At 41.4% G+C, this 25,274-nt stretch overlaps 1 protein-coding gene across 6 annotated transcripts in view; it reads left to right on the top strand.

Moving 5' to 3' along the window:
* Positions 1-25,274, top strand: part of LOC131833517 (uncharacterized) — a 206,821-nt gene that overhangs the window by 81,782 nt on the left and 99,765 nt on the right. For all 6 annotated transcript variants that reach the window (XR_009354499.1, XR_009354500.1, XR_009354501.1 and 3 more), the window contains exons 17-24: positions 1,349-1,476; positions 8,839-9,039; positions 9,783-9,904; positions 12,348-12,576; positions 16,092-16,294; positions 18,774-18,929; positions 21,083-21,176; positions 22,115-22,252. Coding sequence is in view for 3 of the 6 variants with exons in the window: in XM_059176879.1 (XP_059032862.1) it covers positions 1,349-1,476; positions 8,839-9,039; positions 9,783-9,904; positions 12,348-12,576; positions 16,092-16,294; positions 18,774-18,929; positions 21,083-21,176; positions 22,115-22,252 (1,271 nt within the window). In the remaining 3 variants the exon portion in view is untranslated. The remainder of the gene's footprint in view (positions 1-1,348; positions 1,477-8,838; positions 9,040-9,782; positions 9,905-12,347; positions 12,577-16,091; positions 16,295-18,773; positions 18,930-21,082; positions 21,177-22,114; positions 22,253-25,274) is intronic.

The following is a 25,274-nucleotide window of genomic DNA, read 5'->3' as shown; positions in this document are numbered from 1 at the left end:
GGATCTCTGCTCAGCAGGGAGCCTGCTTCCCTTCCTCTCTCTCTGCCTGCCTCTCTGCCTAATTGTGACCTCTGTCTGTCAAATAAATAAATAAAATCTTAAAGAAAAAAAGGAATATATATTTAAGAAATAGGTGAGGAAAGAGTAATCCTTCTAGAATAATATGACAACATTGACATTTGATTTGGAAAGAGCTTAAGAGTTTCTCGACACATTGCAACACCTAAAAGGAAATTTAGCAAGAATTTGTGCTATTTGATAATTATGCAGATGATCATGAAGAATTCATTTTCATAGCGATATAAAATGCTGCTCAAAGAATGTTTGACTGTTAACCTTTCAGAGCCCAGGCAGAATTCACTTAACATCGGCTTGTGGGCTTGTGGCCCTCTTTGCCACAGACCATTGGGTGTCTGAATCATGAGATGCGCTGATGTCATCCAACATTCCAGGGCATTTAATTGCAGCGTTTGGCTTTCGTCTTCACTTTATTCTACATACTAATGCATCACTTCTATTGATACTCGTTTATAATCCAATGCAACTAAGAATTTAATTTGATGGAAACAGTCAGTAGTCATCAGCCCCATGAGCTTCCTTCAGCTAAGCTCGTCAGTATGTAGTTATCCATTGTGAAATGATTTCCCAACTGCGCTTGAGAAATTCCGATCAAAATCTTTCTCTTGTTCAGTACCCATCATATATTGGTACTCATATTGAACTCAAAGTTCAGCACCTGAAAATCTCTTACTTTTTTGATATTTCATTCTGAACTAGACCACTCAAATATTAAAAGCAATAATCATGCTGATGCTGAAAATTAACATTCATGTAGTGGGAAAATATTTTAACAGAATAATTACAATGATTACCTTTATTGATTTAAGTTAGTAATTAACCCAATTAAGGGATATCTTAGAAACTTCTCTGAAGAGTTTTTACTTGGCTAACTAACATCACTTGAAATAGCAGGTTAAACTGGGTTTGTTGTTAAACCACCAGGGACCTGTTTTTAGAGAAGGAGAAATGTGTGTTTGGCCTTTAAATTATAGGTCTGAGGACATTTTAGTGAAGATTTCATATTAACTGAATTTTGGTTACATTTCTAAAATTAGTCTTTAAAACTAAAATTGAAGAGTAAAGACAAAAACCTCTACTGACTCAGAAGTCAACAAATATGTCCCAGTCTTTGCCAGTGGCCCTCCAGCTGATTCTTAGGAATCCCTGGGACCGATTCAGTGTTTTCATTCCTGAGATGGGGCTGACTGTTCAAGGGCTGCTTTTCTAATAAGAGTAGCTTCATGGAAAGTCCTGTCTCTGGTCATTCTCATTCCCTTCTCTCTTCTAGGTCACAAAGAGGGCAGCGAGTCAAATACTGGCCAGGACTGGGGACGGGCCCATGCAAGTGTGGACAGATTTGCTGTGCTGTATGACATGTGGACTTGGGAAGCAGCCCTTCTAGAAAACAAGCGCCAGGTATTTTTCCCTAGAAAACAAAACATCTGTTAAACATTTCTTACAAAAGCCAGTATTGAAAAAACAGAGATGAAAAAAACTCAGTGGGGCTTTCAGGCAGTCTCCTAATAAAATAAATAATTATTTTATTTAAATCCTCTCAGCTGGTTGTCAGGATGTGAATAATACATTTTATTTTCTTTACTGTGGTTCCTTGTTAATAAAAAATAAAATGGGAAAGGGGTGCCTGGGTGGCTCTGTGGGTTAAAGCCTCTGCCTTCAGCTCAGGTCATGATCCTGGGGTCCTGGGATGGAGTCCCGCATCTGGCTCTCTGCTCAGTGGGGAGCCTGCTTCCTCCTCTCTCTCTGCCTGCTTCTCTGCCTACTTGTGACCTCTGTCAAATAAATAAGTAAATAAACAAATCTTTAAAAAAAAATGGGAAGGATACCTCTTTATCTTACAGGCATCATTTGCTAAAGGTCTGTATAATTTAGGCTTTTATGTATGTGTTTAGTGAGAATGGGTGATGGTTCCATTCACATTCTTTGTCCTGTCAGGGACAAGCCTCATTCTGCTCAACACAAACTGACCTTATTAGAGCCTTTAGAAATACACCACCTGTGGGGCAAGCAGCTGGTGGAGATATGCTCAGTGCAACAAGTTATGAGGGTGAGTTTAAAGCAATGAAACAGAAGGTTGCTAAATTCATCATCGCACCACCAGTGGCTCACATCCCAGTAATAAATGAAACACTGCTCTTCACCTGTGAACTCGGCGTGGATTATGAGCCCCTCTGATGGTCACCAACTGTTGGGAGTTTATCCATCAAACATTAAGTATTTACCCCGTACCCGGTACTATCCGGACATTAGGAACCTATGGATAAATACAAGAAGGTAATCTACCTTTAAGGAATTTCTAGTCTATAGAACTTGATCCCATCGCTTAAGTAAAAACTACAATCCGGCGATGGACAGCTTACAGCTAAGGCACACGTGAGATCCCCAGAGACCACAATGGAGCTCTTTGCCCTGTGGGGGCTACCCGAGTAAAGGAAATGTTGGCAAGTTTTCTCAGAGGAAGAGATAGTGAATCCTGTTCCTAAGAGATGAGTGAGATGTTGTCTGTCAGAGAAGGAAAAATTCCTAAGCGAGGGAAACAGCATGAGGGATGTCAGGGAGGTGTGAACCGGGGGACAAGGAGGCTACTGTGACTAGGCGTGAAGGCATGATGACAAACGAGCGGAGTACGTGTCTGGGTACAGCTGTGAAAGGCCTGCTGATCCACATTCACAGTGTATTTTATAAGCAAAGAAAGAGTCATTAGTGAGTTTCAGCAAGGGCGAAATATGATCGTAGCCCTGTTTTCAACAGCTGCTCGGGTACTAGTGTGGAGAAGGGATTAGAGCAGAGCTCTTGCAGAAAACAGGTGCCCTTGTTGCAACAGTGACCTGGAGAGGTAGGAGGGACCTACCTCAGGGATGGACGAGTGAGAGCAGGAGGGAGGGTCAGGCTCGAGACATTTTTTTTTTTTTTTTAAAGATTTATTTATTTGACAGAGAGAGATCACAAGTAGGCAGAGAGGCAGGAAGAGAGGCAGGCAGAGAGAGAGGAGGAAGCAGGCTCCCTGCCGAGCAGAGAGCCCGATGTGGGACTCGATCCCAGGACCCTGAGATCATGACCTGAGCTGAAGGCAGCAGCTTAACCCACTGAGCCAGCCAGGCGCCCAGGCTCGAGACATCTTTGCAGAAATGGTGCGGAAATAGATATGGCAGGATTTGAAGCCTGGATGTTGGGGTGAGGCAGTAAGGAATTAAAAATGACTTTCTCAGGGTCAGGGAGGAGGCTATTAACCGAAACGGAATGCAGGAGGAGGGGCACTTTAGAGGGGAAGATAATATTACTGAGTTCGTGGCAACAGGCATGTGAGGAGCGTTTGCTGAAACAGGTGTGCCTGCTTTGTGGGAGCTGGAGGTTTGAAAGTCAGGAGCAGCTATGAGCTGAGGTATGGAAGTGAACATTGAACCACAGTAATGAGTCAAATGACTAAGAAAAGCCAGAGATGTCTGAGCTGCAGCCGTGGGTAACACTTAAATTGTAGGGGAAGGGCATAGAATAAGAATCTACATGGGGCGCCTGGGTGGTTCAGTGGGTTAAGCCTCTGCCTTCCACTCGGGTCATGATCTCAGGGTCCTGGGATCCAGCCCCGCATCAGGCTCTCTGCTCTGCAGGGAGCCTGCTTCCACCTCTTTGCCTGCCTTTCTGTCTACTTGTGATCTCTCTCTCTCTCTCTCTGTTAAATAAATAAAATCTTTAAAAAAAAAAAAATCTACAAGAAGAAAAAGAGGAAGCCAAAGAAACTGGAGGAAAAGGGAAGGAATAGTGTGTTGAAAGCCACTAAGGGAAAAAAAAAATTTTTTTTTTTGAAGTAGGGAGGATAGTTACTAGTGTGGAGTGCAGAGAAACATCAAGAAAGGTGACTCCTGAAGACGGGGGCAGTGGGGTCAGTCATCAGGGTCATTGCCAGTTTCGTAGGCCTCTCAGAAGAGGTATGGGGGTGGAAGGCAGCTTACAGTGCGCTGTGATGTGGTCAGAAGATGGGGAAGTGGGAAGGTTTTCTTTGAACTGTTTTTCTAGTAGATTAGATAGTTTACCATTTCGTCTACTTTCTGGTCTGTTACTCATAGAGATGTAGGTCACCCAATTTTTGAAAACACCTGGCTGGGCTTAAAGGGTGGGAGCCTTGGGCTTTGAATCCTGTTCCTCTTTTCAAGGGGAACTGGCCTCCGTCGAGTTTGCGTCTGCAACCTTGATCTGGCAGTTAGAAACTTTGATGGACTGAGAGATCCAGACTCAGAACATAGTAATTGAAAAGGCCACATTAAGGGTAAATAAGACAGAATCTCTAAACTTGACGAGTTTATTGGTCCAGACATGAGTTTTTAGCAGCCCCCCTTTTCTGGACTCTCTCTCCCCGCCTCCCCTTTCAGGGATCCTAGGCCTCCTACAGAGGCCCCAGGCAGGACTCAGTGCCCAGAGAAGAATAGAAGGACAAAGAGGACTGAAAAACAAACGGATTTCTCCACACTTTGGGCCACGCTTCATTCTGTGTGCTAAGCTACCAGGGCTCTCCACTAGTTTCTTCTATGGTAAATCAAATTATTTTAGCTTAAAAAAAAAAAATCATTGAAAATGTCTTCCTCCTTCCTCACCCTAACAATACGTTCTCTATAAAACCTGAGCCATCTATGCCAAAACTGTGAAAGCGTGGCCTTCTAAATCAGAAATTTTGTCAAAAGAGCCTATTTTTAATGGATAAACCATATTTTTATCTAGAGTACAACTGATTTCTCCCAGTACTGATTCTCCTGCTAAGTTTGCTCAGCTGTTTTTGATTGTTAGATATATTGGAGTCACCAGAGTTAGGAATTGCTCAAACACACTGGGTTGTCTTAAATCCTTAAAGTAACCATATTATGTATAAACACTCATAAAATTAGAGCTGATATGAATTTAGGTGGATTAAGAACTCTTAGAGAAGCCAGGCATCAGCTGTACCAGCCACTAAGGGACACGTGGCCCAAATGCTGATTCTGTCTACAACCACCAGAGGACACATTTTTCAAGGTAGTTTGAATAAATGTTTGGAGCACTTAAAAACAAAACAAAATAAAACTGTGACAGATTGTGCCTAGCATTGATTTTTCTTTTTTGCACTTTCATTTGACCTAAAGTGCTTATTCTTTAAAGTTTCTTAAGTCCCAGAACACAGAGTTTGGGGTAAAAATAATACAAACACAGTCAGGTTTGAGATTATTCATTTTGGCTTTTTTTTTCTCTATTTTCTCCAATATTTGAGACTTCCCATCAGTGTGTACCATATATTATTTTGCCTGAGAGTTGGCCCTTGACACACACAGGTGACATTTGACAGGCTAGGAAGACTTCTTAGACAAATACCAGCCCAGAGTTTAAATGGAAATGGGCCAGTTAGCAAACAGATCATAAATAGAACCTTGTGAAGCAGAAAGATCATGGTCTTACCCCTGTTGGGAAAGAATTAATAATAAAATTATGTAAGGGCCCATCTGAGAGCGTCTCAAGGTCGAGGTCAATGCCTGAGAGAGCCTATTCCATGTAAAAAAGAGAGCCACATTTTCCTTTTCAAGAGCTTGGGCTGCCAAGTAAAACGTGACAATATCTGGGACATACTTATACTAAATAAGTGGTTTGTTGTTTATCAGAAATTCAAATGGAACTCGATGACCTCTAAGTTTATTTGTTAAATCTGGCAATCCTATGAACAACACAAGTGAGCTTGGCCTTTTAGTGCCAACCTCTGCAACCTGGTATCAGCAGATTGAAATCACCAGCAAGAACTCTCCCCCACGACCTTTTGCCAAATAGCCAAACAATAGGACGCTTTGTACCAAAAAAAAACAAAAAAACAAAAAACAAAAAAAAACAGGTCATGGCATACAAATGCTATAAACCGGCTCCTGGGATTGCCTTGGCCCAGTCAGAAAGGCTCAAGTTAGTCCAGAATGATTTAGGGAGGTAATTGTTTCTTTTCTGATTTTCCCCCACTCCAGGTTATTGAGTGACACCTGTCTTACCTACCACTCCTCCATTTCTGCTTTGTCTTCTGGTATTTAATCATTGAATGCTATTCTAGAGTAGAGCTCAGCAGGGGGATAAGGTAATTTAGATCACCCTGCTTGCTTCATTTTCCCTGGGACTCATGAAAGGCCTGGAAATCTCTACTTTCCTTCATTTCTCACTCTGAGATATGTAGGTCTCTAACCTGCAGAACGCCTTGTGTGTTCTGAGCTTTTAGCCTCCTTTGGTGTTTTCCTTTTTGTGCTAAGGTTGACCTAAGGTCCCTTAGACCAATGTTTCCCAAAGGGTATCCTGCAAAACCGCATGCTAAGTGCCCCAGGCCCTCCCTCCTTGTGCTTTAGCACTGAAAGCCAGATACTGGACATCTATTAATAAGGCAGTATTTGATTCCCGGTCTGCTACTGATTCTCGAGTGTTTACCTCTTTCCGGAGCCTTGGAAGCCATGCGTGGCAAGACAGAGATGCTCCTGGCTTTTCCTTTCCCGTGGGTCCTTTACTTCCTTTTGCCTCCTGCACGGTTGTCACCTGTATTCAAGTAGGGCTGTACCTTCTCAGTTCTGTCTGGTTTTGCACTCTGAGCTCTGGGCTCCAGACAAAAAGAGGAGCTCTTGTCTCCTTTTAGGAAATTTCTTAGTTTGTTAAGAGGAGGGCTGAATTCCTGGCCTTAAGCCACGGAGAAGACCAACACCCAAGGAAACAAGACACACACTTTCTCTGATACACGTCAAAGTGTGCTGGGCTGTCAGGTTGATAGAACCTGTAACCTCAACAATTCACTCCTTGCTGCCAATTAAAGGCACACCCTGGGCAAGCCGATGTGACTTTGGTGATATGGCTACAATGGGAGCTGACACCTTCCAGAACACTGAAATCTGCCTAAGAGGAGCTAGCAAAAGAAGACTGGGGAGGGGGGCACTTGGGTGGCTCAGTGATTTAAAGCCTCTGCCTTCAGCTCAGGTCATGTTCCCAGGGTCCTGGGATTGAGCCCTGCATGGGGCTCTCTGCTCAGCGGGGAGCCTGCTTCCTCCTCTCTCTCTCTGCCTGCCTCTCTGCCTACTTGTGATGTCTATCTGTCAAATAAATTTTTAAAAAAGAAGAAGAAGAAGAAGAAGATTGGGGGGGTACATCTTGAGCAAAAACTCGGAGGGAGGATTTGTTGGATTAGATCCGCAGAGGAAAGGAATTTGTTCTGCTGTGGAATGAACGGAATAAAGCCTTAAAAGCTCCCAGTCAGAGCCGACTTATTCATCAGGCAATGTGGACTCGGTGTTTAGGACCTAAGAGCTTTGCAGGTTCCATTGAAAATGTTTGCAATTTGAGAAAAAACACGTGCATGACTCTGAAATATGAAAAGAACATACAAAATTATTATCAATAAATACTTAATTACATGTCAGCAAAATGTAAAAACGTGGTAACTGAGCACTTCTAAACATCTCATTACATTTGAAAATTTATAGATCAGATCTTCTCACTTCATAAGAACCTCTGAACGTATACTGCCCAGAAATCATAGCTGATCACTAATTCAGTGTGTTGCTTATAGCCAAATAACTTAAAAAACAAGATTATGAATATCATTTAACCTTTTTAAAAGAAAGTACTTGATTGGGATAGGAGTACAACTTAATATATTTAATATAATGTGCGACAGCCCTGAACCACAATTACACTGTCCAGAACTGCTTATCTTACCCTTAGGTCCCTGTTTGGGATTCCAGCCCAGGGATCTCTTAAGAGCATTTTCCTGATTAGCACCATGACTAATTGCACACAAACAGAATTTATATACAGAACATAAATTCTTAAGGTCACAGAAAAATGTAAAAGCAAAATAAAGAGCGTCTCTGAATTCCCACCCTGAGAAACCTCTTCCATGGTTACTGGGTTAGTGTCTGGGAGCTTTCTTTGGTTTTTAGAAAAGGTTTGTGACCTTTACTAGAAAAGAAGTTCCCTGCATGCCTTTGAGAGTTCTGGACGTGAAGCCCTTCCTAACAGAGTCCTGTCTGGGATCAATGCCTCTGTAGTTAGGAGACTTTTACCTCAGTCCTCTATTGTGGAATAGAGGGCCAACTCTTAAAGAAAAGGGGTCAGCAATGGAGCTGAGCATAAGAAGAGAGGAGGAAGGGGCTCCTGGGAGGCTCAGTTGGTTAAGCGTCTGCCTTTGACTCAGGTTATGACCCTGGGGTCCTGGGATGGAGTCCCATACCGCTGAGCAGGGAGCCCACTTCTCTCTCTCCTCCTGGCTCTTCCCCGCCTCCGGCTTGTGTGCTCTCTCTCTTTCAAATACATTCAAAAATAAAAATAAAAAAGAGTGGAGGAGGAAGTCACTCCATGTTTGGTGCTGGAGTAAAATGGAAGCAGAGAATGAGTCTTTGGAGAACGGGATTGCAGATAAATATATCTGACCAAGTGACATTGCCTGCCCCGTCTCATTGGAGCTTATAACGATGAGATGTTATCTTATTCATTAGATAACCCCCCCTTTTTTGTGGAGAGCAGAGGAAGAGGGGGCGCAGGCAAAACCAGTGTTCCTTGCTTTGCCCTCCCTACCTCTGTGGGTTTACTAAGTGCCCTGGGGTTGCACTGGTGCTGCCGCTGCCCGCCCCAGGCTGGTACCTGAAGGGTCTGAGCCCCTCTCTCTGCTGCTGATGCCCCGGGGGGCTTTCCAAAGTCGGGGGTGGGGGAATGGGGGGGCTCCCTTCTCTTTGCTGGAGCCTAGGGCTGCCTCTGCTCTTCCCTGACCACAAACCTTATCCGCAGCTTCTTGACAGTTACTTCGAAGCCTACCAGCATGTGTTGGACCCTGAGGAGAGGTTTGCCTTAGCACAAGTGATCACTGACCTAATGCACAGACGCCCGAGGTTTGATCTCAGCCGCCATTATTTCCGGAAGGCCTACCGAGATGAGGGCACCTGCCTGAGGCTTCACTTGGAGCTAGTGAGGGGCATCCTCAATCAGCACGTAAGTACATTTGGGTTTTAAAATATCACATATGGGAAGACGATGGAAAACCCAGGCCAGAACCAAAAAGTGTTTTCCTTTCGTTGCGTGTTCAGAATCCAGGTTTTCTAAGGCAGCGCGTACGGCGTGTTTATTTGAAAGCTCATTTGCATTGTTGAATTCCAAGCATAACTACGGTCTTAAAAGGAAGTTTCCAACCCTAATTACATTTAATGGTCCACAAAAAATAGAAAGCTTATTTTCACTAGATGATAGAGTTTAGTGGTATTGAAAGGAGGATGAACTTACCCTCTTTAGAAGCTATGAATGTATAAAGTGAGGTTTATTATTATTTTTAAGTGTTGTGGCTATTTTTAGGACGCTAAAGGAGAAATTACAGTGTAGGTCCTCTGGGGGGAAAGCCAGAGGCAGGAAGTAAGCAGGAGATGGATTGTTACAGTGCATTTACCCTAGACCTGGCTAGAATGTTTTCCTCGTTGTCAATTATTTGACAGAAAGTTTTCCTGGGCCTCCTAAGATTGTCTGAATTTGGTTGCCTTTGCTTTTCTTGGCTGACCCTGGGCTCAGACTGAAAGACCAGCGTGTCTTCGTGTAAGTGAGTCCTCAGGACCGTGTCTGGGTGAAAATTAGTCAAATAATGAAGGGACCCAAAGGACTGTTGTTCTTCGCATATCAAGGCTCATAATTCACAGCCATGGGAAAGCTTAACTTTTCTAATTTTAACTTTTATGCTACATTTCTAGATCGAGCGTCAGCGGGAGTATGTCCAGAGGCTTTGGCAGGAAGGCCGTCCAGATGATAGCAGTAACTTTGGACTCCCCCTTAACATAATTTGCAAACAACTTATTTCCATCAACAATAGCTGGTATGGTGGCATTGTCTTTAGACATTTTACATTTAATCTCTTAGATAAGTTAAGTGTATGATGTTAAGTCTAAATAGTCTATAAAGTACCTCTCAGTTATTTGGGGAGATGAGTGAAGGGGATATAAAGGCCCTCAAAGAGGGATTCTCTCTCTCTTTTTTTTTCTTAAGATTTTTTTTTTTCTTAAGATTTCTTAAGATTTTCTTAAGATTTATTTATTTGACAGAGAGAGATCCCAAGTAGGCAGAGGCAGGCAAAGGGGGAGGGGGAAGGAGGCTCCCCACTGAGTGGGGAGCCTGATGCGGGGCTCGATCCCAAGACCCTGAGATCATGACCTGAGCCGAAGGTGGAGGCTTTAACCCACGGAGCCACCCGGGTGCCCCGTTTCTCTTGCATGCTCAATATCCATTTGTTTTGTAAGCATTACTGTAAGTAATAAAGAACACGAGGCTAGAATTTAAAATTATACCACTAGGTACAGAATCTTTCCCCTTGAGAAGTTCTATTAAAAAAAAAAAGTAGTTACTCTTAAAATGTCATCCGAGGGTTTAATCTGAAGTACCATGTAAGCCAATGTATATGAAACTTGGGTGTGCTTTAACGTGTCTCAAGAAGGAATCTATTTATTCTAGGAATCTATTCTAGTTTCTAGGAAGCTATTTATTCTAGAAACCAAAAAGGTTTCTGCAGACTCACCTTGTGACCCCTACCCCTTTAAGGAGCAAATTAAATTTCCCCGAGATCACTCAGTGAAGGTACATAACTTTAAGTCACCACCTTGATGTGTGGTTTGAATTCCCATTCCTTCCCGGCTGTGGAGGGTAGTGAGGGAATCAGCAAGTGGGTGATAAGCCCCAGGCTGGTCTGCATGGCCCGTGATCACCATCTCTCTATGGCCTTCAAAGGGTGGATAACTTTTCGAGCTCCTTTCTACATGTAACAAGTACCTGTTGAGCTCCTATAGCTCTCAGGCCCCTGTGCTGAGAGGTGAGGGCACAGTTGTGAACAACCGAGGCACGGCCTGGTGCTCCTGCCTAGTGCACACTTTCAGTGGGACATTGCCACACTGGGCTATGGAATCCTCCTGGGGACCAGCAGGTTGTCGGGGGATTTCATAGCTTATGTTCCAACCTTATCCCTTGAGAAAGAGCCCTGGGAGTTCCAGGCACAAGACAGCATGTTCTCCACAGACCTTTCTCAGGAGTGTTTTCTTCATTGTAACAAGCTTGGGACATCAGCTGGGGCGGGAGGTGGCGGGCGGGGTAGTGGGGAGCTGGCTATGGAAGAGACTCTATTGTTCAGGAAATGGGTTTTTGGCAGAATCCCGTAGAACTATATGGGTACAAAGACCTGTCAGAATAGTCTCAAAAGCAAATGTTATTTGCTTAATGAGATTCCTTTCCAACCTTAGGGTTGTATGTTTTAAGTCCTAGAACAAAGAAGAATCCCATTTGCATAGGTTTAAGAAATATTTACACTCTTTAGTACCATGTAGATATGGAAAGGCCCTGGACTTATGCTGTATCCTCTATTTTGAAAGGAATACCCACAGATAAGCATTTTCTCATTTCTGGTCTCACCCATTTATAAAATAGAATGTTCTTATGGAGAACATGAATGATTCCAGCAGCTGTGTACAGAGTTTAAAATTTCTCTGTGTTTATTACCATTTTGGGGGAAAAGGATCAAGACTCATGGAAAAATATAGAAACCAGTCATGGACATTATTTGTTTAATATTTTTACTTTTAAGTTATATTTTCATCTTTAAGTTGTTTTCAAATCTTTGACTAATGCCAATTAATGTTTACAGGTTTACCATATACAGTTGAAGACCCATTAGGGTAGTCTGGGTAAAGGATACGTGTGATCTTTCTGTATACTGTTTCCTACCATTGCATGTGAATCTAAAATGGTTTCACAATGAAAAAGTTTAAACAATGAAAAAGTTTAAACAATGACAAAGTTTAAACAAGCAAAAAGAATTAGATTGGACTTTTAGGAATAAACTCTTACAGCTTCCACTTTTTTTTTTTTTTAAGATTTTTATTTATTTATTTGACAGAGAGAGATAGGCAGAGAGGCAGGCAGAGAGAGAGGAAGGGAAGCAGGCCCCCTGCTGAGCAGAGAGCCCGATGTGGGACTCGATCCCAGGACCCCGAGATCATGACCTGAGCCGAAGGCAGCGGCTTAACCCACTGAGCCACCCAGGCGCCGCACAGCTTCCACTTTTAAAGGGATTCATATTAAAGCAAAGGGCATGTTGTATAATCGGGTGGAGTCTGGATGGCCTATTTGGCCCCTTTGAACTTCTAATTTTTTATAATGCCCTGGATTATAGCAGCTATTTTATAAGTCTTAAAAAATGAAAAATTCAAATATCTTTTGAAATAGATTAAGTTCTTCATTGTGTAAAATTGTCATTGATTGGTCCTCTTTTTAAGCCCAGCTTTGAAAAACATTTATCTGCTGGAGTTCCATCCTTCCCTGGGCCTGGCATCACTCATCCCCCGATCCCTTGAGCACCTCCTCCAGGAGGCCCGCCACACCTGCAGACCAAGATCCGCCAGCAGCTTCACCTTGCTGGAGAGACGTGTGCTGCGGCTGGCCCTGGATATGTGGCTTACACCGGCCAGGCCCGAGTCCTGGTACAGCAATCAGCTCCAGAGGGATGTAGGTTCTCTGAAGAGGGTCGGGGAGGCGGGGGTTCCTTGGCAAAGAGAATGTTTCCACCCAGATGTTACTACTTAGCTATGTTTTTCTGTTTGGCTCTGTTCCTCCCCTGTTTGGCCAGAGACAGATCATAGTCCTAGGCCTTGCCAGCATTTTTATGTAATTCTTTTTTCATTTTTGGTCAAAGTTTCTACTTTATCAGGATACTGCTACATTTAGAAAGGAGATGTACATAGGTATGTGGGAAATGTTTTCAGGCCTAATATATATATTTTTTTAACTATATATATTTTAAAGATTTTATTTTTTATTTGACAGAGAGAGAGAGAGATATGATCACAAGTAGGCAGAGAGGCAGGCAGAGAAGGGGAAGCAGACTCCCTGCTGAGCAAAGAGTGCGATGCGGGGCTCGATCCCAGGACCCTGAGATCATGACCTGAGCCGAAGGCAGTGGCCTAACCCACTGAGCCACCCAGGCACCCAACAATATATATTTTTACTAAAAGTTATATATTTTATTTTCACTGAGACTATTCCTGAAATTCCCTCTTTTTGTCCTGAGCTGAGATCTGGTACAGGAGAGAGAGAGTACTGAGTGAGGAGTCAAGGACCTAGACTCAAGCTCAGCCCTGCCATTAATTTCCTGTGTGACTCTGAACATGCCTCTTAGCCTCTCTGAGCTTCCCTTTCCTATTTTCTAACATTATGTTTGTGTATTTGAGGAGATGAGGATGCAAGTGAGCTTGATGGTCTCTAAAGTCCCTTTCAGCTCTAATGTTCTGTGGTTCAAACTGGGGCCTAATGATTTACCTGGCGTTTGTAGTTAGATTTTAATTCTTTTCTTTTTCTGTTAAGGCTATCACAGTTGAGCCTGGGTTCCAATTTGACCTTACTCTGTGTGGGTACATACTTTATGATGAAAGAACTTTTAAGGGCCCTAGCTGCAAAAAAATATCCCTTCCATGTGTCTGCCTTGGCCTCCTATTCCCTCCTGCCCAAACTAAAATTTTATTTTACTTTAATTAGTTTTGAATTGATCAAAAATAACCAGAATTTTAGCAAAAGCAAAAAGCAAAAAAAAAAAAAATTACCCTAAATATAATCACTCAAATGCATTCACAATAAATTCACAATTCACAAAAAATTCACAATTTTTCTGAATTCAAGTCTTCTTCAAATGGGTGTTAACATAGTTATAATCATATCCTTCATACCCTACCCCCTGTTTTCCTTAGTTAACATTGTATTATATATTTTTCCATACTGCTATCTAGTCTTTATACTCACCTTTATGAGTATAATTCCCTCAAGGGATGAATCACAACTTATCCAACTATTTCCCTATTGTTGGACATTCAAGTCGTTTCTAATTTTTCATTATTATTAAAAATGTTATAAGGTACATCTCCATGCTTACAGATTTTTCCATATTTTAAATCAATTCCTTGATACATTCTTAGAAATGGAATCACTGGAACAAAATTTAAGTTTTTGGATGCAATTTGGAATATTGAAATGCCACCAATAATTTAAAAGAATACCAATTATGCTATATTATACAGTATTAGGTGTAAGCATATAAAGTCTATATATATTTATATAAGTATAAATATATCTATCTCTCTCTATATGTAACATTGCACTGTTGGCATTGCACTGTTAGTTTTCATTTCCTTGCTATTTGTTGAGACTAAATATCCTTCCAAAAGTCTTGTTACAAATTGTATTTTTTGTGACTCTTCTGTTCTTTCCCTTATTTATCTCTTAGAATCCTAATGTCATTCCTGTCCACTTACATGAGCTCCCTTAAATGAAAGCCTTAACTCTTTTGTCTATCATATTTTCTGCAATATTTCTCCCTATTAGTCTTTTTATTTTTTTATTTTCTTATAGAAAAAAAATCTGTTGATCTTTTTCTTTTTTAAAAAAATATTTTATTTATTTATTTGACAGAGAGAGAGAGAGAGAGATCACAAGCAGGTAGAGAGAGCAGAGAGCTGAGCAGAGAGCCCAATGTGGGGCTCGATCCCAGGACCCTGGGATCATGACCCAAGCTGAAGGCAGAGGCTTTAACCCACTGAGCCACCCAGGTGCTCCCTGTTGATCTTTATCTGTGTGACTTCGTCTATCTTCCTAAATCCAGAAAGCAAATCGTTACCCAGATGTTATATGTCTTACTTTTTTCTAATTTCCTAGGGTTTTGATTTCATTTTAAAAATATTTAACTTCTTTAGTATTCTACCTGGAGACACGGGGGTGGGGGCATGAAGGAGGGTATGGCTCAAAATTCCAAAATTACCAGTCAGGTATCATACTACCAGTTATTCCAGATTCTTTTCACATTGTATTATGGTACCAGATCTTTTAAATGTACTTTAAATTCTCTTATAACTCATAGTGAATATTTGAGATACCTGTGTAGTTTCCCATTGATGCCATGCCAGTTTTAACTATTATTATTATTATTTTTAAAGTGGGTTCAAATTTGTATCCAGAAATGATAAATCCTCAGATTAACCTTTTGCATTAGGTCAAAAAATGGAGCAGGTATTGCCCTCAGAAGACATGCAGAAATTAGTTTCTGCATGTCTTCTGAGTTTCTGCATGTCTTCTGCATTTCTTTATCACTTTGGAAGACTCCAAGAATTGAGAAATTGCATCTTCAAGTAGAACAGGCCTATGATAGATGAGTGGACAGATAAGGGAGCTGGTGCACCCTTAGGGAGCCGAGCCAGGAAAGGCAGATGTGGGGCCCCCAACTGGGTCCTTGCTGGGAGTAAGGGGAGGGTACCACAGACATCAGAGCAGAAGAGCCAACCATGCCAGGAGGGAGTTAAAGAACAATGAGGTTATTTCAAAAATTGCCCAGGGCTGGCTCTTCCACGAGGACATTGTAAAGGAAGCTTAGCGTATTGTAAAACTACTGAACTTGGAATCAGGAAGTGTACATCTACTCTTGGTACTGCTGTGTGACCTTGGAAAGTTGCAGTGTTGCTTCAGATTTTTCACTGATGAAATGGAAATCATGGCATCTGTGGTTCCTGCTTCATGGGGGATCTTGTGAAGATAGATATGAGGTAATGTATGTGAAAACACGTAGAAATTTTGAAACTGCAGTTAGAAGAGGAAATTGTTATTATTATTGGCCTCTAAAATACTTGGAAAATATCAGGGATTTCTACTTCTGTTCTTTATTTTGGCTTAAAATATTTATAACAATGATAACAGTGAATGCTATGTACCAGGCACTTTTGTGTATATTAATCACTTAAACTTTCCCAACAGTTCTATTAGGTATTTATTATCTACTTGTTCCTCTCAGCTACTGTTACTATTCTTATCCCCCCTTACGGATGAGGGAACTGAGAGAGAGCAAAATTACACAGGCTTATAAGTGGCAGTGCTAGGACTTGAACCCGGGAAATCGGGGTCCAGAGGCTGTGCCACCTACAGCGTTTTTCTTAATGTACGAACTTCTTTTTTAAGTTTTTAAAAGTGCTTTTGTTTTCTTCCAGCTGTTTTCAGCTAAAGTAATGGGAGATCCCTTTCTCCTGGAGGAGATAGGTCTGCTTGCTCTCCAGTCTGCTGCAGACGAAGGACAGAACCAAAGCCAAGGTTCTTCTGTGCAGCTCCTGGAGACATTTTCGAAACTTCTGGAACTTGTGACCCTCCGCCACCGGCTAATAGAAATGAGTCTGGAGAGTGTACACTTAGCTCGGTCAGTAGGGGGACTATGGATCTAGGTGGGGGAGAGCAGACCACAGGTTTCCCTGTCTATAAGTCTTGTTCCCTTGGTGCTCCAGGGCAGCCAGAGTGAGCTTTCTAAATGGCTGAAATGACCATTTTGCTCACTTCTTCCTTCTCCACCCAGGCCACCCTACATGCCTCTCTGACCACTCAGCTAGGCTAGGCCCTCTTCCCAGCACCTGGGCTTCCCCTCCATTCAGTACACTGCCTTTTAGTTAGATGCTTAAAAGTGGTTTATCAGTTTTCCTGCTGGTGTAAGCTCTCTGGTTGCAAAAACAGTGTCCACGTTGCTTCCTGTGATATCCCATCACCCGGTATGAGGCCTGACCTACACGGTCCCTCTGAGTATTTACTGGATTTGCTCTTAATTATGATGAGGTTGAATAGCAGAGCAGAAGCAGTAGAGAGACTAGAGGGAGGTGAGGGAGGAGTCAGTGACAGTATCCAGGCCTGCAGAGGTTTGGAAGATTCAAGAAGGAGAGACAGAGAGATTGAAGTATTAAGTTTAAGGTATGAGTGTGTAGTGGATGGGAAGACATCCAAGTGGACATGTTCTATGAACAGGAAAGATATGGAGTTAGAGGGTCTGTTGCAAACATGTATGAGTTATGTTCTAGTCCTCATGAGAGGCCATACAGACCTACAGGGTCCAGTCATCTGCCACCAACCATTACTGAGGGCCTGCTATGGCCAGGGTCTGTACTGGGGACTTTATGTGTATTAATTCATTGAATTTCCAGAATATCCTTATTAATATTTTATCAGCAAGGAAGTAGAGGCTCAGAAAGTTAAGTAATTTGCCCAAGATCACATAACTAGAAAGTACTAGAAGCAGAATTCAAACTGTAAGTTAAGATATTTATTAACTTTTATGATACTGCCGCCCCATAATTTTTGATCCTTGTTTTCAGGGAGCTCACAATTTAAATGTTAGTTCTACTACAGTTTAATATGATATTTTATTTTATTATTATTTTTTTAAAAGATTTTATTTATTTATTTGACAGAGAGAAATCACAAGCAGGCAGAGAGGCAGGCAGAGAGAGAGAGAGAGAGAGGGAAGCAGGCTCCCTGCCGAGCAGAGAGCCCGATGCGGGACTCGATCCCAGGACCCTGAGATCATGACCTGAGCCGAAGGCAGCGGCTTAACCCACTGAGCCACCCAGGCGCCCTTAATATGATATTTTAGTCATACAACCAAAATACTATAGGAACTCAGAAAATGTATTTTTTCATTCTTTATAAGTGGATCAAGGAAAACTTCATAAAAGAGGCACTGTTGAGGGATGAACTGTGTCCCCTGGCAGGTTCGTGTGTTCAAGTCCTAATCCCCAGTGCCTCAGAATGTCACCTCACTTGAAGGTAGGGTCTTTACAGAGGGAATCACGTTAAAATGAAATGATTAGGGTGGGCCCTCTTCCGATATGACTGGTGTTCTTTTAAGAGGAGGAAACTTGGAAACAGACATGCAAAGAAGGAAGATGATGTGAAGACACAAGCAGAAGATGGCCATGTGTAAGCCAAGGAGAGAGGTTTGGAACAGATCCTTCCCTCATGGCCCTCAGAAGGAAACAACCCTACCAACACCTTGATCCCAGACTTCTAGCCTCCAGAACTGTGAGACAAATCTCTGTTTATGTTACTTTGTCACAGGAGCCTAGCAAACTAATAAAGATGCCCTTTGAATTCAGCCTTAATGTACCAACTTTTCAAAATGGAGAAATGTGTTAAAATGTGGGTGTAGGGGGTGGGGAGGCATTCTAGACTCTTAAGGCTGAACTGCCAGAGGGGCATCTGAACAGGGCCTTGCTGCAAGCCATGTAAATGTGGGAGCAGAGCTCAGACAGAGGACAGCTCACAAGTTCTTATACTAGGGGGTGATCATTAGGGCTCAGGGTTGGAAGACGAACTCCCCAAGGAGGGGACAGAAAAGATGAGAAGAGGACCAGGTTTTAAAACCCCAGGAAATACTAGGATTTGAAAATAAAAGAGGAAGAAGAGAAGCCAATGAAGACTGAGTGATAGTGGTCATGACGTAGGAGTGTAGAGACCCTGGATCCAAGAGAACAAAGATGTTCCTCAAAGAGAGGACAGTTACCAGCTGTAAAGAGCTCTGAGAGAAAATAGTGAGCCTTGTATTGAAAGCAGTATGGGTGACCCCATGAGCACTCTGAAGACAGAAGCCAGCTTGCAGGAAATGAGAGTTGAGGAAGTGCCCAAGCATATCTCCTCCTACGTTAACTACTATATTTAACTGTCTGTCATAGTGTAAAGTGGATTCAAGACCTTTATGACTCATTCACTTTATACTGGACTTGGCTTACTCTTGTTTTGACTTTTACTTTTGTGCTTATTCAGATTTTTTGGGTTTTCTTATCACTTACTTTTCTTTTAGTGGAAAATAATAGCAAATGCTCTTGGTTCTTTATCTAACCACCCCCCACCTTTAGTCTCTATAAGGAACTGGCATGGGAGATGGGTTTTGAAGAGTTCCATTTGTATCTGAGGCCCATTCACTTTGAATTTGCATCACTCAAAGACAAAGTGGACCACCCGCCTCCTGTCTTTATTACCTCTCTGCTGGAGGACAGTGATCAAGTGGACAGGTGAGTCTTGAAAAGGTCAAAGTGAAAATAATGTAGTGGTAGAATGAACGGCCAGTGAAAAATAATTTCTATCACCACTGGCACACAAATACAACTTTATTTCCAAATTCCCTCTCTTATATTCCATCTGTCATGATGCCATTTCTTTTTTCTTCTTTACTAAGGGTCAGGGGAGAGCTCAGTGAAAGGGGATAATTGAATTGAAAAACACTGATTAATGGAAGAATTGGATCAGAGAGCTCAAGTAAGATAGAATCACAGGCTCAACCACTGCCCAGGTTGACCGTGTTGCTTTTGGGTATAAGGGAGTGGGAGGGTTTGTCTCATGGGCAAGAAGCATGGACCAGAAGTCCAGATTGCTTCTCACTTTCCCTGGAATGAGGAAGAAGTCAGTCAAATTTTTTGAGCAGCTGTTTCCTTGAAACTCTAATATCATGTACGAATCTAACATGCATGGCAATATCTCAGTCTGACTCTTCCGTTAGCCAGCAGCAGAAGCGGACTCAAAGCAGTGAAACTTCTTCATGCCCCATAGGTTTAGCCGGTTGCTGGAAAGAAAACACTCTGGCTAGTGGCAGATCATGAATCTACTTAGTTGGGAAAAGAATCCTTTTCCTCTGGGCAGAGTCAGCCTTTGATGTGTGCTGAGAAGAAACCTCTATTTCCCTATTCTCTCCTTTTCTTCTAGTCTGTCCTTCCCCTGAGGGTCCAAGCTCTGTCCCTGGAGATTCCTGGTACTGACCCCACCCCAAGGAAAGCAAAGATGACTTCAAGGGGGAAAAGTCACCTTTGTTTTGCTAGTGTGGCTTAGTGCTCAAAATGTAACTTTGATGTGTTAATACGTTAAAGGACTCCTCTCTTTTCCAAAAAGACCATGAGCTGAAATGGAGAAGGTTAGAATGATAGAATATGAATAGAATTTCTCAACCTTGGTATTATCAAGATTTGGGGCTGAATAACTCTTTCTTAGAGGAGGTTGTCCTGTGCAGCAGAAGTGGTTTATCAGGACCCCTGATCACTAACTCCTAAATGCCAGTAACACATCTCCTTCCCAACTATAACAATCTCAGATGTCTCCAGACATTTCCAAATGTCCCCCGGAGGCAAAATATTTCCTAATCTAACCTGTCACACTAGCTAAACCAAAAAGAGAATTTATCATGAGGATATATACATGTCTCACAGAAGGCAGGAAGGGTGATTGGGCTCAGATGAGGCTAACTAGGTCTCCAACCTGGAGCCAAGCTAATTCTCTGGCTCTTCAAGGGCCTCCTACTTGAGCTGGACTTCTACACTGTTGTGAAATAGGGCATATTTTTGTTCAACTGGAATCAACCAATCAGCACAAAGTGCCCAAATCATCTGTGACCTGGTCAAGCTGTGATTGGTTCTCCCAACAATGACCCAACACTCCTACAAGATCTGGGAGCCTTCTGAGTTACCAGGGGAAGGTTTATGCATCCAAGGATCTTGTCTCTTGAGTTTGCATTTATTTTATGTATGTTAATTCCTTAAAGTTGCCACTTTGGAGTACTGTTATAACAACAACATATATCAAACATGAGCATAGTAGCTTACATTTTAAAAATCATGTTCATGCATATTATCCCATTTAATATTTGCCTTAACCCTATGAGATAGGTGATATCTCCCATTTACAAATGAAGAAACCAAGGTTCATAGATACTAAATTACTTGACCAAATCTCATAGGTATGGACAAAGGACCATATCCCAAGGCATAAACATGGTTGCAAAGAACATTTAGAAAATTATTGGGGCAATGGAAGAGAGTAAGAACTGGACAGCTTTTAGGGAGTGGACAGAGGGCTTAAGTTAGTGAAGAGCCTGCGGACATGAGGTCGAAGGTACAAAGAGAAACAGGATAAAACAGTAGAATTGGGATCAAGAGAAAAGAATTTGGAGTCCATGGTCACCACAAGGAAACTTCAGGGAGATCAAGTCCTGTAAGGATTGAAAAGACCCCAGAGCCCTTCAGTCTTTGGGCAGAAATATCAAGTATTGTGTAATATCTGTAGTTGGTATTATTGTGGATGTCTCAGAGCTGATCGCATACGATTTGGTCCCATCAGAAAGAGCATCTCTTGACTAACGGCACAGAACAACAGAACAATGTCATGTTTCTTCTTGCAGATATGCTCCTGCCACCCTTGTCTTAGCCATCTCTGAGGTAGAAGATAACCAGGTTGGCAAGTTCAGCTTTTATACAAAGGAAGCCATCCTTAAGGTAAATTTTTTTTTTAAAGAAAACTAAAGTAAAATTAAGCAATTTGCTTACGTATTTCTTTAAAAATCATATTTAATTCATATGTTTGGATCCCATGTAGAAAAAAAGTTTCCAGCTCATAAATAATGATGATCGCCTGGTCTTATTTGTTGTGCATATTGGTCTGGTTTGAACCCTAGAGCCTGCACCATGGCTTGCAATAACTTCTGTTAGGTTTTAAAAGGAAGCACATGTTGTGAACCATCTTCGTGCCAGGTTTTTAAAATGCACCTGTTATTGGAGCTTTTATCTAATCTTCTTAAATTTGGTGCTGGTATTTTACCCCTTCCACTTAAATGAATTTCTTTGCTCCTGTGCATGTATGTGTAGGTTTGTATTTGTGTATTTTTTACTTTTTGAATTTTTTTTTAAAGATTTTATTTATTTGAGAGACAGAGAAAGCATGAGTGGGGGTGGGGGAAGGACAGAGGGAGAGGGACAAGCAGACTCCCTGCTGAGTGTGGAGCCTACTTCGGGACTCAATCCCAGGACCCCAAGATCATGGCCTGAGCCAAAGTCCGATGTTTAACTGACCGAGTCACCAAGGCACGCCTGTGTGTGGATTTTCTAAACATTAATCTACTCTTGGCAGTTTTTATAAGGCTGCCACTGGGTACGTGTGCTAGTTCATCAGAGCCTACTCATCCTTTTCTGACTAGAAACCTGATGGTGTCCAGCTACAGGGCAAATCGGGCCAGGAGGGTGCCTTCCTGGGATGAAATGGTGCTTAGAGAGAGACCAAATTCAGTCCTGTGGCCGAGAAGGAGCAAGGATCTCAGCTCACCGGGCAGTTTGATTCCTATGTTTACATGTTGAAGAAGTGGTCATCTCAAATCCTCTACTTCATCTCTTTCTTTATGGCAGAAATTCCTAATACCTTTCACATTTTCTTCCTTCAGCTCTTATCCCATTCAGGAGTGGAAAATATGCAAGTGACCCTTGCATGCCAAGCAGCTCAGAAAAATGCCTTGATGGTGGCTGTCCAGCAGGCATCCTCCGATCCCATGCCCCGGTGGGGCTGTCCTGCTGATGCAAAGGTCAGCCTATCTAGAGAAACCTGAGACATGCTACCACTATGACAGCAGATGCCAGGGTACCCCTTCCACCCCATCTTCCCCTTAGCCTGCCCCCCCTCCCTTCTTTCCTTCTGCGCCTCCTCCGCTTCCTTCTCTTTCTTCCTTCTTTTCTATCATTTTATCTCCTTTCCTTCTTTCCTAATGTGAGGTCAACACATGACCAGATCCTTACTGAGTCTCTTAATTTTTAGTGATTTGCTAACAATTTTTTCTTTGTGTGTTACTCTGTAATATTGGCTAGCTAGACTCATGCAGCAGAAAACGTCTTGTTCCTCCATGTCGACCCTTTAGGAGATTCCTGACTTTCTTGTTTTCTGTTTTGTTCTTCCTGCATTGCTTTTTGCAAAAGTAAACGGAGACATTTGTCCCTTCTTTTTTCTACAAAAGATAAGACACAATGTATAACCCATTTCCCCCCAGATTTCTGTGGTTGTCATTGAGATCTAATTTACATAACATAAAATTTACCCCTTTAAAGTATATAATTCACTATATTTCATAACCTTCATCACTATCTAATTCCAGATCATTGTTTTATCACTTTCAAAGGAAATCCTTTACCCATTAGTAGTCACTTCCCATTGGACCCCCTTCCCTCAGCCCGCAGCAAACAGTAATCTACTTTCTGGCTCTATAGATTTTCCTATTTTGAACATTTCACATAAATGGAATCATTCAACATACAGTCTTTTGAATCTGGATTTTTTTCACTTAGCATGTTTTCAAGTTTTATCCATGATGTAGAATGTAGAATCAGGACTTCGTTCCTTTTTACTGATAAGTAACATTTCATTATATAGAGAGATCACATTTTATTTATCCATTCATCAGCTGGCAGATATTGGGTTCTGTTACTTTTTGGCCATTATGAATAAGGCGACTGTGAGCATTCGTGTGTAGGTTTTTACAAGGACATATGTTTTGAGTTTTGTTAACCCTTGTTAATGTCTCTCTTTTTTTATTTTAGCCCTCCTATTGGGAGTAAAATGCTATCTTATTGTGGTTTTTAATTTGCATTTCTCTAATTACTAATAACATTGAACATCTTTTCATATGCTTATTGGCGACTTATATGTCTTCATTAGAGAAATTTCTATTCAAATTCTTTCCCTTTTATATAAAATAAAATTTTTCTTTTCATTATTGAATTATAAGTTATTTATGTATTCTGAATACAAGTATCAGTATATGTATACTTACCAAGTATATGATTTGCAAATATTTTCTCCCATTCTGAGGGCCATCTTCTCACTTTCTTGATGGTATCCTTTGAAGCAGAACTTTTTCATTTTGATGAGTTCCATTCATCCAGTCTTTCTTTTGTCATTTATTCTTTTGGTGTCATATTTAAGAAATTGTTGCTGAATCCAAAGTCACAAAGGTCTACTCCTCTGTTTTCTTCTGAGAGCTTAGGTCTTGCATTTCGGTCTATGTTCATTTATGGTTAATTTTTGTACATAGTCTAACCTCATTCTTTGGCACACGGTGTGTCGTCCCAGCACCATTTGTTGAAAAAACTCATCTTTCGCCATTGAATTATCTTGACACCTTTGTCAAAAATCAATTGACCATAAATGTAAGAGTGTATTTCTGGACACTGAATTCTAGTCCATTGTTCTATATGTCTATTTTTATGTTACTATCCCTGCTGTTTTGATTACTGTAAGTTGTATTAAGTTTTGAAATTGAGAAATGTGAGTCCTCCAACTTTGTTCTCTTATTTTCAGGATGGCTTTAGCTATTTTGAGACCCTTGTATTTTTATATGAATTTTAGGATCAGCTTGTCAATTTCTGCACACACACACACACACACACACATGTGAGACTTTGACAGGGATTGGATTGAATCTATAGATGAGTTTGAATACTATTGCCATCTTAAGTCTTCTGATCCATGAACATGGATGTCTCTCTATTTATGTCTTTAATTTCTTTCAACAGTATTTTGTAGTTGTCAGTGTACAAGTTCTGTACTTCTTTTGTTAAATTAATTCCAAAATATTTATTTTTTATTCTATTATTATAAATGGAATTGTTTTCTTAATTTCATTTTCAGAATGTTTATTGCTAATATATAGAAATGCCATTTGTTTTTGTGTATTGATCTTGTATCCTGACTAAACTATAGTTTATTAGTTTTAATAGTTTACTTGTATGTATGTATATATTTCTTGGGATTTTTTAAAAAAGACTTTATTTGGGTGCTTGGGTGACTCAGTTGGTTAAACAACTGCCTTCGGCTTGGGTCATGGTCCCAGAGTCCTGGGATCAAGTCGCACATCAGGCTCCCAGCTTCATGGGGAGTCTGCTTCTCCCTCTGACCTCCCCTCTCGTGCTCTTTCTCACTCTGTCTCTCTCTCTATCTCAAAATAAATAAATAAAAATCTTTAAAAAAATAAAATGCTTTATTTATTTGAGAGAGAGAGAGAGCGCACAAGCAGTAGGGGAAGGGGCAGAGGTAGAGGTAGAAGCAGACTCCCCACTAAGCAGGGAGCCTGACATAGGGCTCAATCCCAGGACCCTGAGATCATGAACTGAGCTGAGGGCAGATGTTTAACTGACTGAGCCACCCAGGCATTCCTCCTTAGGACTTTTTATACACAAGATCATGTTTCTGCAAATAGAAATAACTTCACTTCTTCCTTTCCAATCTAGATGCCTTTTCTTTCATTTCCTTGTCTAACTGCCATAACTAGACCATCCAGTAAAAAGCTAAATAGAAATGGCAAGAGTGGGTATTACTATCTTATTCCTGATCTTAGGGAGAAAGCTTTCAAATTTTTACCACTAATTATGATGTTAATTATGGGTTTTTCTGAGATGCCTTTTATAGGCTGAGGACATTTCTCTCTATTCTTAGTTTCTTGAATGATTTTATCATGAAAGAGTTTTGAATTTTATTTACATATACTCTTTGGGACTTTGTTTTTTCACTAAGCAGTATATCCTAGAAATCACTCCACATCAGTTCATAGGGATTTT

Source organism: Mustela lutreola, chromosome 6 (genome assembly GCF_030435805.1).
Source record: "Mustela lutreola isolate mMusLut2 chromosome 6, mMusLut2.pri, whole genome shotgun sequence".
Taxonomy (NCBI): Eukaryota; Metazoa; Chordata; class Mammalia; order Carnivora; family Mustelidae; genus Mustela; species Mustela lutreola.
This window is presented reverse-complemented; position numbering and strand designations above follow the sequence as displayed.